This window comes from Diabrotica virgifera, chromosome 7 (assembly GCF_917563875.1).
Source record: "Diabrotica virgifera virgifera chromosome 7, PGI_DIABVI_V3a".
Classification (NCBI taxonomy): domain Eukaryota; kingdom Metazoa; phylum Arthropoda; class Insecta; order Coleoptera; family Chrysomelidae; genus Diabrotica; species Diabrotica virgifera.
Genome location: NC_065449.1, coordinates 6,497,902 through 6,510,941, shown reverse-complemented (window position 1 = coordinate 6,510,941; position 13,040 = coordinate 6,497,902). Strand labels below are relative to the sequence as shown.

The 13,040-nt window shown below is 32.8% G+C and overlaps 1 protein-coding gene across 1 annotated transcript in view; it reads left to right on the top strand.

Annotated features, from left to right (window-relative positions):
• LOC114330845 (glycoprotein-N-acetylgalactosamine 3-beta-galactosyltransferase 1) overlaps positions 1 to 12,718 on the top strand; it is a 47,153-nt gene extending 34,435 nt beyond the window's left edge. Inside the window, exon 6 of the mRNA XM_050656384.1 lies at positions 3,794 to 12,718. Coding sequence (XP_050512341.1) covers positions 3,794 to 3,976 — 183 coding nt within the window. The 3' untranslated portion in view covers positions 3,977 to 12,718. The remainder of the gene's footprint in view (positions 1 to 3,793) is intronic.
• Positions 12,719 to 13,040: the final 322 nt, after the last annotated feature.

Sequence of the window (13,040 nt, the reverse complement as noted above, 5' to 3'; positions counted from 1 at the left end):
ACCGGCTCTGTCCCGTCATACAGCTGACCGACTATAACAACTTTTATTTATATTTAATTTAGAATGTGTGTACTGATTTTCAGCGTTAGTAAAAGGATTTAATTACCTTCGTAGGAAAGCAACTTTGATACCCTCTCAGTAACCCCTGTTCTACGTTTCGCTTGACCGACCGCAGTATGTTTCTCTACACTCTACACAATCACAGTAATTAACTGTGAAAAATGTGAAAAATTTAGGTATAGTAAATTCAAAGAGATTTTTCAGCGCTGCTTCTCCGTCTATTTGCTTAGAATCTTAAAGTCTTCTTCCACATCATCAATCCACGTTCTACGCGTTCGTCCTATACTTCCTCTGCCCTCCGGGTTTGAGAATAATAACTCTGTCATATATTTTTGTATATTCAAAATTGATGTGACATAGTCTAGTCCTAGTTTACACAGTTTGAGCAATAACATAATAATAATATCGTATGGCATTTTTGCCGTTGAGATCCTTTCGGATTGTTTCGGCGCCATTTACATCTTTAACCTTGTTTCAGGTAACTAGTGTCGATGTACACTAGCCCAGGGGGACCGACGGCTTAACGTGCTCTCCGAGGCACGGTGAAACGGCTCGTATCATTTTTAGAAATGAAAAATTGATTGTCGTTGGCAGGGTAGTCCAGGAACTGAAGCTTTTCACCTCGCAATTTTTACAGAATGGATCGATTTGATTGAAAATTTGAGAATAAGTAGTGGATAGTCCAAGGATCAAAATCTATATGATGCCGAAAGTCGCTTTTACCATGGGGGTGGTTGCCACCCCATCTCGGGAGTGGAAATTTTTTATTATGTTTTGACCGCAAAAGTTGATAAAAACATTCATTCTAAGCAAAAAATGTTCTATACATTTTTTTGATAAAATTAATATTTTTAAAATAGGGACGGACATTATTTTCATTATAAGTTACTTAATTTTTGAGCTAGAGACTTTTTTATTTCTAGAGATAGATATTTTTAAATACTTTAAATTAGTTTCAACGAGTTATCCTCGAAAAATGCATAGTTTTCCCGTCGTTTGACTTTGAATCTACCATATTTAGCAGTTGACAAAGAAGAGCTAACATATAAAAAAGTATAATTCGATTACTGTTGGTTTAAAAAAAACAGATTTGTTTATTTTTTCAAATGGTACATTTTTATTAAGCAAAGTTGTTTTGATAAAACGAAAACTTTTTGAGTTATTAGCAGAAAATTGATTAAAAACATTGATTTTTTCGATATAAAACCAACACTTTCGATATAAAACCAACACTTTCGATAGCGAATAAATGGAAAAGTATTGATTTTATCAAAAAAATGTATAGAACGTTTTTTGTTTAGAATAAATGTTTTTACCAACTTTTGCTGCCTAAATATAAAAAAAATTTCCACCCCCGAGATGGGGTGGCAACCGCCCCCATAGTAAAAGCGCCTTTCGACATCATATAGATTTTGATCCTTGGACTATCCACTACTTATTCCCAAATTTTCAAGCAAATCGATCCATTCTGTAAAAATTGCGAGGTTTTGTTCTATTGTAAGCTTCATTATTTGGACTAGGGCTCGAACCCGCGTGCTCTGGCGTGTAAAGCCAGTGATCATGCCGTTGAGCTACGGCCGTTCACACGTTTGAGCAATATCTTCGCTGAAGTATGAGTTTCAGAACGCTTAAAGCACAGGAGAAATATACTCCCCTACTACTAGTCTTCCTTAGTTGTGCACGTCCAGCTAGAGCAGGACGTTTATACTTCCGTTATTTCCTTCTAAGACTTTACCTAGTTAGATAATTATGAAAAAATTATAGGAAGCAAATATATTTGTAATGTTTTCCTCACTTATTGATTATAAAAAATTCACTATACAGGGTGATTGATTAGTGGGGTAAAATTCAATAGATCCGCTATAGTAATAGACAGCAATAAAAGTTAATAACAAAAATTTTAGCCACCTTTGAGCTTCACATTACAAAATTATTTAGAATGTTACAGGGTGTTCGATAACACAGTGGCAGACCAAACTTATGTTTTTTTTTTAATGGAACACCCTATATTTTATTTTATATTCGAAATCCTGCTAACTTCTCCATCACAAAAATATAAAGGTTTGTTATGTTATACAGGGTATTTACAAAGTTATAACCAATTATGTATGAAAATTGTAACAAGTTCAACTCCCTGTATAGATAAAAATAGACACAACAGCAATGGTTTATTAATGCTATAGTTTTTATTTATTGTCAAAATTTTCAAGAATTATTGACATTGATAATTTTCTTTATATCAAATACAGGGTGAGTCAAAACGCAAGTACCTTATTTTCTCAGTAATGTTAAATGGAATACCCTGCATTTTATATCATTATTGAAAAGTAACATTACCGTACTTTAATTTTTATATAACATTCCCTATGTCCAAATTTATAAGTTTTCGAGATGTTTTCATTTTTCAGAGCAAATTATATTAGCTGTCTAAATTTATGTAAATTTTAAGTAAGCCATGACTGAATTGACAATTGACGATTACTGATTATCTATCCGGTAATCAGTGTAACAATGTAGCAAATAAAGAAATAAAAATAATTTATTAGTAATACATTTTACAAAAAAAAAAACATAACCACAACATACAACATTTTTGAAACAATTAAAAACTACTTTTTTATGTAAATGTAACAAATAAAGAAAGAAAATCAGTAATAAATTTTACAAAAAAAACACACAAAAACAAAATACAACATTTTTTGAAGACAATTAAACACTACTTTTGTATGTAAATGTAACAATGTAACAAATAAAGAACGAAAAATAATTTATCAGTAATACATTTTGCAAAAAGAAACATGTTTGAAAAAATTAGAAACTAATTTTAATAAAATATTTTTAATATTTAATTACATAAGGTGTTCCAAATTACCTCCTAACACATTTTTATGCACGCCTAAAAACGATCAATGAATGAGCTACTTACTTTACGAAGTATTTGTAAATTAACACATCGAAATACACTGTGTATTCTATTTTTCATCTTATCCCTTGTTGGAGGTATTTTATAAACTTCATTATTAACATAACCCCAAAAAAATCAGTTCAGTTTATTAAATTCAGGTGATTTGGGTGGTTACGCTACTGGTTAATTGAAAATGAAAATATCTCGAAAACTAATAAGTTTAGACAGGAATGTTATCTAAAAATTAAAGTACGGTAATGGTACTTTTCAATAGTGATATAAAATACAGGGTGTTCCATTTAAAATGACTGAGAAAATAATGTACTTGCGTTTTGACTCACCCTGTATTTGATATAAAGAAAATTAGCAATATCAATCAGTCTTGAAAATTTTGACAATACGCAAAAAAATATGACATTAATAAACCATTGCTGTTTTGCTTATTTTTATTTATGCAGGGAGTGGAACTTGTTACGATTTTCATATAAAATTGGTTATAACTTTGTAAACACCCTGTATAACATAACAAACCTTTACATTTTTGTGATGGAGAAGGTAACAGGATTTCGAATTTAAAATAAAATATATGTAGGGTGTTCCATTTAAAAAAAAACATAAATTTGGTCTGCCACTGTGTTATCGAACACCCTGTAACATTCTAACTAATTTTGTAATGTGAAGCTCACAGTTGGCTACAATTTTTGTTATTAACTTTTATTGCTATATTACTATAGCGGATCTATTGAGCTTTACCCCACTAATCAATCACCCTGTATATGTATGTATGTATTATTTTTTGTGTTTACCTAACGTTATTTTTCAATTTAGGGTATGGACTGTTGCTCAGATAACGCAGTATCCTTCCACTACGTCAGCCCGAACCAAATGTACGTACTGGAGTACTTAGTATACCACTTAAGGCCGTACGGGATATCCTTCCACGTAGAGATGCCACCAGAGCTAACTGAGAAACCATCAGTCGCAGACGAATCATCAAGCGCGACAACGTAATACCAATACCAACTCACGAGTACCGGTACTAATTGTCTATATCTGCAGGACACAGGCTGTTGTTTTTTCTGTAAATCGAAAGGTTTTAACGGATTAAAAGTATATATAATGTGGAGCTTGAAACAATAGCCGCTAACTGATCAAAGAGCTTAAAGTAACGTGTACTGCGGACCATAACTCTTTTTCATTTCTTTTTTGTCCGAGAGTGGAGATATTGGTTTACCTGTTGGAACACGTGCTTGATTTAAGACTGAGGTTGAGAGTGAATGGGGCCATCAGAAATCTTTCAGGTTTTCTTTTATCGTACAGAATATCAAGAAACTTACGGTGGACGATTTGAAATAAAGATTTGCTATCTAGCTGTTCAGTATACTTATGTCTTTAAATTTTTCGGATATTATTCTTTCTTTGCTTATCAACTTTCTCACAACTTTCATCACAATTACCGACCAATCGATTCTTATGTTAAGATTCGTTATTTAAAATTAAGTATTTATTTTTAGCTTAAACATTTTAGCACATAATGGATAGAAATGAAAAAGTTTATGTTGAGCAGTATATAAATAATGAAAACTAAAAATTCCTTATATTTCATGTATTATTACTGTGTATATACTTAATTTTTTCTGTCTGGTACGATTTTCACAATTTCCGATGAACTAATACACGATGAAGCTTGACAACAATGCGGTAATCTAACGCTATAGTGTACATGTAATAATTACATTATTGTAAAAATTATTGTAACGCCTGTTAAGTTGGTTAACGGCCTAGCAAGTATAAAACATATGTAAATATATTAAAAAAGAAACCGCATCTCGATAAAAACTCGCTTATCGAAAAAATATTAAGAGGCAAAAAAGTTTTAAAAACGTTGTGTTTAACTAAAGGTACCACAATAATGAATTAATTGGAACGTACACAAAAGTTTGGGGGGTTTAAGGGATCAAAACCCCCATAAAATTTTTATGGGGTGGACAAATCTCACTATAATTTTGTTTTAAGATGATCCTGCCATAAGAATGATACATGTCCATTTTCAATAAAAAATCTCGGATAGTTGTCGGTATATTGAAAAAAATCGATTTTCATTTTGTAACTTCAAAGGACTATAACTTTTTTTGAGCACATTTGTACTAAGGTAAGTTAGGTTCAATCGAACTATTTTTGTCTCCAGAATGTGTGGTATAATTTATGACCAATCTTTTCGGGACACCCTGTATATCCGCCATCCTGAGTGTCTGATTTTCGATCAAGTTATTTTATACAACATATATTTTTCCTTAAGGCTACGCCCAGACAAGCGACAATTTACGGCGCTGTAAGAGCAGTAAAATGAAGCGCGAAAAATGGGTCCCACAGTGAGTGTAGTGGATGGCCAGACTGAGCTGTAAATCCTGGTCTGGCCAATCCACTACACTCACCGTGGGACCCATTTTTCGCGCTTCATTTTACTGCTCTTACAGCGATGTAAATTGTCGCTTGTCTGGCCGTAGCCTAACGGTCACATGCGTGAAACAAATCCGGACAGAAAAACTTAAGTGTTATAATATCTAGCCCATAAACGAGTAAAAGAACAAAAATTGCATGTCTATTTTTGTGAAATTTCCGATGAATTAATTTATAGCATTGCTCAGTTATTTAAACATATTCGAATTTAAAAACAAATTTGATATTCGGATCATTCAATCAACTCACTGAAATGAACTAAATCGTACTTGCCCATCTCTATTTCCAAACGATTGTAGGTGTTGGAAATAGAGATGGGTGCGCAAGACTAAACTGATTCATTGAGTGATCCGAACCTTAAAAGTTGTTTTAAACGCCCGAAAGAACAATTTACAGCCATAGTTGTGCTTCGAAATTTCATTATGTATGGAAAAATAAAACTTGAGAGGAATGATCCTGAAGTATCTGTGCTTTTGCGAATCTACATATTACATAGCCGGAAAAAAGCACTGACGATACATAGTTTTTAACATATCTAACTGAACATCTAACACAGAGTCTATATTTATTTAAAAGGTGTTTTTTAAAGCCCTATTTTGTGTTGTAAAGCCCAGTTAGACCATTTGAACTCGTTTGTATCTGAAGTTTTTAGATAATTGCTCCTCTTATCACATAAAGATGTAGTACAGCCTTTGGGTACAGGACATCCTAACTTTTGAACTCTGTGTTCTTGTTTTGGATTGTTTGGTACCCTCTCCATCACAAAACTAACATGAAGTTACTTCTAGTTATTTCAATGGTGTGGCAAGTTTGACTCATAACTCTAGCCATGAGTTATTAGTCTATTCCACATTCTGCATTGGTACAAGCTTGTTGTGCAGTGTTTGAAGTGTTTTCCGCCAAAATTTGAACTTAACGTTACGTGTAGTTTGTACCTGTCTCGGTGATGGGACTCAGCTCTATATGTTGTACAGCTGGTTCCAAAAAAACTGATACGACTCTTAAAGCGTATTTTGTAGAAAATTGAGCAGTGTATTTTGAAGGATAAATACAGTGGAACTCCGATAAGTCGGCCCCCGATAACCCGGAAGTCCGGCTAACCCGGACCGATTTTCATCAGATAAACATTTTGATTTTCAAAATTTTGTATTTTTCAATTTAATTGTGGCTTATTTCCCATCAAAATAGTTAATTATCAGACAAACCTCTCAACAATAAAAATGTATGTAATATAATATTTGAGAGATAATGTGTATGTGTGTAATTTGAACTATACGATATTAAAAATGATTCGTGGCACAAACCGGCAGAAACAACAGGCACCTGTCTGTAGTACCTATTCCTTTTTATTTCAAACTGTCTTAGCATTGTTTAGGACAGACTATTTAAAAAATTCTTTTATAAACAATGGTCTTTAGTTTTCACTGTTCTTAAATAACATTACATCGTTTTGTGACTGTATTGTGTGTCTTGTATTGTTCGCTTCCGTTTGCTTACGTTTGTGTTTGGTGTTTTTTTTTTTTAGTAATTTTAATGAGTAGGTACTGTGCATATTTATAAATATATTTCATGTTATTTCAATTCTAACGGAGTTTATCTGTACGTATACCGTATTTTATTAATTTTTACCATATTCTCCGGCTAACCCGGATCGGCCGCGGTCCCGATTAATCCGAGTTATCGAGGTTCCACTGTACTTATATTATTATTTACATACTGTCACTGCCAAATCTTAAAATTTGTCGGATAACTTATTCTGTTAAATGGCTCCACATGCTGGCAAAGAACTAAAATCAAGAATTGTATCGAAATTAGAAGATGGTTGGTCACTATCTGCCGTAGCGAACCATTTTACCGTAAGTAGAACAACCGTTTTTAATATTAATAAAAGATGGAGAGAACAAGAAACTCTCGAAAGAAAGCAAGGTTTGGGAAGAGCTCTCCGAAGAAGACAATCTCATATTTCCTTTCACGCAGATGGACCGAAGATTACAAGCTGTTATCACTGCTGATGGAGATATTACAAAATATTAATTTTATTTTTACATACCTAAATTTAGTATAGTTTTGGCCTTCCAGACCCTCGCTTTCTTTCGAGAGTTTCTTGTTCCCTCCATTTTTTATTAATAGAAAAACTGTGCTTCTGCTTATAGAGGGAGAGTTAGAGCCGAAAAATCATCGTCATAAGTAATATGGAGTTTAGCATGTGAAATGTGTCTATTGTATATTGATAATTATGACCCCTTTCAGGCTGACACCTCAGTGGATACAGGAAGTAGCAATAAGGGATGAAAGGGGAAAGTTAGCGCAGTGATTAAAGGTTATCACCTCCTATTTTGTTAAACCTCCATCGATTTGCATCTTCTTCTTCTTGACTGGCTTTACAACTCGGGGTGAGTCTTCGCCGCATCCACTATGGCCCTCCATCGTCTGCGATCTTGCACTTCGATTTGCCATTGTTGTACCCCAATCCTAGATAGATCGGTTTCAACATCATCCTTCCATCTTTTTCTGGGACGGCCCACTGATCTTCTACCGTCTGGTCTCTCGAAGAACACTGTCTTTAGCACTCTGTCTTCCTCTGATCTTACTACATGACCTGCCCATCTTATCCGATTAGCTTTTATATGTCTGACGATGTTTTCAGTACCATATAGAGTCACCAATTCAGCATTGCGGCGCCTTCTCCACTCTCCTGTAAATTCATCTCTTTGAGGACCAAATATCATTCTGAGGACTTTCCTTTCAAATATCAGCAATTTATTTATTTCTCGCTGATGTAGAGTCCATGTTTCACTCCCATATGTAACAACTGGGCGAATAATTGACATGTACAGTCTTAATTTGATCGTCGATTTGCATGAAAATTGGTAACTAGTTAGAGCATACCTTAAGAAACAAAACCGATTTGGTGCCAACTTGCGCTTTTACTCTGGGGGTGGATGCCACCCCTTATCGGGGGTAAAAACTATTTTATTAAAAATAGCCACACTAATCGATAGAGGGACAAATTTTAAGCAAAATTTGTTATATCAAATTATTAAGGATCAAAAATTTGAATTTTTCTTGAAACAAACGCGATTTTTCATAAATAATTCAAAAACTGTAAGTTTTAACAAAATAGTTATGATTACCAAAATTGAAGGTAATAAAAAATCGAATAGATTCTTTACGTGAAAGCCCTTTTAGAATTAATTAAAAGTGAGTTATAGTTGATTGAATATATATTTTTTTCAGCTAGTACTCAAATCTAAGTATTCAAGCTTAAATAACGGGAAAACGATGCATTTTGTAAAATATACTTACTAAACACTTTTGTCAAAGTACTCAAGAATACCTATCAAGTGAGCTCCAGATGAAGTTGATAACATCAAAGCTAAGCAAGTGATGATGAAAATAAGCGAACCCTTTCGAAAAGAAGCGAACCCTTTCGAAAAAGTGAAAATTAAAACATACGCTATATTAATTAACAGAATAATTTCAAAGGAATTTCGGGAATGAAGTTAGGATTATAATTTAATAATTAAATTATCAAGTTCGTTTTATTACAATTCAAATATAACAAGCTAAAATTGCGAGCATTATTATAACGAAAACTTTATTTATGTATTTAAATTACTAATATGGAAAATTACTATCATATGCAATTATATCCTTATATTTAAATATTGTGAGCTATAAAGGTACTTTACTGTGCCATTTAACCTTCCGATGACCAACCTTTTTTTGTTACACGGATGACCAACGGGTAAAAAAATTACCCCAGTCAAAAATGACAATTGACAAAAAAATTAAGTTGTTTTAAGAAATAAAATAATGTATTCTAATTTTAATGTTAGTATTGTATCAAAAATGATATATAAACATTAGTAAAACATATTTTAAGTGCAACTGCACAAAACTAGGAATCATCATTCTGAACATATAACTAATTTTTTTTTAAATATACACTAATTTACGTCACCACAGGCTTAACAAACATTTTTTTAAGATTGGAATGTTTCTTACAAACAATTCCACGTAATAGACGGTATTTACTTAATATAAAATTGCAACATGGAAGGCCAAGGGAGTTCGTCTTTGACCCCAAATTCAGAAAATATTTTTTTTTCGTAAAATATAGGGAAGTTTTTTATTACAAAATATGAGGGTATCTAGAATGATATTAAAGTCAAATAAAAAAATAATGAGTTTAAAATTGAAAATATTTCTAAATTTATTGAATAAAAACATACATATTGGGGTCCAAATTTACATCCCTTGGGCCCCTTGGTCATCCGAAGGTTAACATTACTTAGGTTAACATTATTAATAATATTTATTTATTTGATATTTCAATTCTTTTGCCGTTTATGTGTCAAACGAAACAAAGACTTACATCTCGGGATAGCAATTTAGGTCTTGATCACTAGCATTTTTAGCCGATGTCAGTCGAATCACGCGCTAGTTTGAAATAATATGAAATTTTCATTTACGTTTTTCCGAACATTAGGTTTAATGCATTTTAGCAGTGTCTCTATTGTAGAATTATCTCGTTATCTAAAATTGCTAAAGGATCCTAAATTGCTGTCCCGGGATGCAACTTGTCGTTGAGGTCGGTTATCTCGAAGATGGTTTGAGATATCGAAATGCCGTTTTTAGATTTGCATTCAGGAAACAAAACTACATTGATATCGGTAGATAAGCTCTAGATATTGCAGGGGCGGCAACGCACGAATGAACGAACGGACTTTGCGAATTTATAAACGAAAACAAAATTTTCGTTGAAAATATTTATTTTTCACTTTCGCTGTCATATTCACTAAAATCGCTATCATACTTATTTTCATTACTCTCGCTATTATGAATCTCATCATCAGCTTGCTGATCATCCATCTCGTCGTCTGTTTCATTCTCAAAAATAATATCTCTAACAATATCTGGCATTTGGGACCCTTCAAACCATTTGAATTTATATGTGTTATCTTCAGCAAGTTCCCAACCATTTTGTTCAATAACCAGCTCTGTTGGATTTTTGAAGATATTCTTCTTTAGCGGCGAATCGATTAAGGGTAAAATTGTACATTTACCGCGCGCCTGCGCACACTGACAGTATGTAGTTCTGACAGTACCTATGTAGTTCATTGCTAATCTTACAAGATAGGTATGTATATATCTGTAACCGTGCAAATAAGTCATTAAAAGAATATATTAGTGGTTTTAGGAAATGTATTATTTATTATAATTCTTGTGTTTTTGGATTAATAAAATATTATGTAAGCATAACATTTTTACACTATATGTCGCCGTGTTGTGTAATTATATCCGAAACTTACATATCTATTTCTAGAGCCTCGATGGAGTAGTTAGAAATGCGTTAGCACTGAGATTGGAAGGTTGCGGGTTCAATTCCCGGGCGATTCATATTTTTTTTATTTTTGGTTGTTTTAATAAAAAATTTTTGAAAGTGGTAGATAAGAAAGTTAGTTTGATTTTTAAATAAAATACAAATAATAACCTTTTAAGTATATTTACTTCGTTTAAATTACCTATTATATAATAGAAGAATATCTTCTTACGTGCGTACATAGTACACACACATTCTTTTTTTATAGGCGTTCAACCAAGTACTTATAATATATCGTGCTCGTAAAAGATGTTGGTATAGCTCAGATTGAGATGGTGGTTTTTAAGTTATTTATGAAAAACCACTTTACACCATGCATTTTTTCACGAAAAATTCAAATCTTTGATCTCTAATAACTCCAAAATTATTGATTTATTTTAATAACATGATATAACAAATTTTACTTAAAATTTGTCCCTCTGTCGATGTATGAGGTTATTTTTAATAAAATAGTTTTCACCCCCCGAGAAGGGGTGGTATCCACCCCCAGGGTAAAAGTACAAGTTCGCACCAAATCAGTTTTGTTTCTTGAGGTATGCTCTAACTAGTCACCAATTTTCATGCAAATCGATGGAGGTGAAAACATTTAATGACTGAGCTAACTTTCCCCTTTCATCCCTTATTGCTACTTCCTGTATCCACTGAGGTGTCAGCCTGAAAGGGGTCATAATTATCAATATACAATAGACACATTTCACATGCCAAACTCCATATTACTTATGACGATGATTTTTCGGCTCTAGCTCTTAGACTATTATGTTAAAATGTTTTGCTGTCTCTGGTAGTGCCCAGTTATCTTTTAATTTGGTTACAATTCTTGCTTTAATATAAATATTGTTGAGTTAAGTCGTTTGTTTTATTCCTTAATAATAATAAAAATGATAACAACAACCCTATTTTATGTAAAAAACTATCATTTATGTACTCTTTATAAAATGTATTAGTGTATATTGGGTTCTACATCGTATAAAATTAAGAAAAAAAAAATTGCCCAAAAAAATTTAAAAAAATTTCGGGGGGCAAGCCCCTTTTTCACTTAGGTAGACCGTACCACTTCAGAAACCATCCCGGGTTTATGCACAACAACTTTGATCAAGGTCACCATACGATCAAATGCATAGTTTGCGAGTCTATACGGAACATACATACATACAAACATTCATTTTTATTTATATAGATGTCAGACCAGTCAAATACACTGCTCAAGATAATTAAATCTTACTAAGTGTCGTATCAGTTTTTTTAGGAACCAGCTGTACATCTCTTGAGTCAGCTTCACAACAGTACTGATACGTAAAGCCAAGTTTTTTGGTGGAAAAAGTGTTCTGTACGGTCTACGCAGAAACCACTATATTTTAAGTAAAATAGACGTGTGTACATACTAAATATAGTCGTCTTTAAAATATTGTGGTTTTGTAAAGGTTATGAGACTCATTACTTCGCTGAGGCGTAGGGTTGCAAGACATTTGAGACGAAATTGTGTATATACCTATGGTTTAAAAGTCTCTTCCGATAGAATAGTCGCAAACTTTATATGGTCGGTAAATATGGCATCTACAGCATCATTGGGGCAGTTGAGTTTTAGCCTATATCAGAACCGTTGCAAATAATAATAAATATAAGTTCAGGTATGAAATTTGTCAACAAAAAGTGTGCTAATTTAAATTTCTCAGCATTAGCATAATGCTATTATGTGTATCTAGGCAGCGTTTCTCAACCTTTTACCCTTTGCCACCCCCTATTTTCACCGCGCCCCCCCTCGTTCAATAATTTTGACAAAAAACAGTAAAATCTTACTTTTTAGTATTGAGTGCTCTTTATGATTATAACTCCTATTCATTGTTCATGTGTATTTTATTTTGTCAGAATTTTGTTTTGCTTTGATTTTAGTAAATTAGTTAATGATGTTGGTGTATTTTTTTATATGCTCATGCCCCCCATTACTAAAAGCGCGCCCCCCTAGGGGCTATACACAGACTATAACTACGTTTCTAATGGTTAGCTATCATTACTTTTTAAGGTACTAGTACACTTTAGAAGAACAAAAATAAGCATTTTTTGAAGATTTTTTTCTCAGAATCTTTATTAAAAATGAACATAAAACCTATTACATATTAATATCTAATTCTTAGAGAATACAAAAAATATATCTTTTTTCATTTATGCACGTTCACTAATATTGTAGAGGGCGCCAAAGTCAAGGCCTCGAAAAAAAGTAGTTCCGATGGT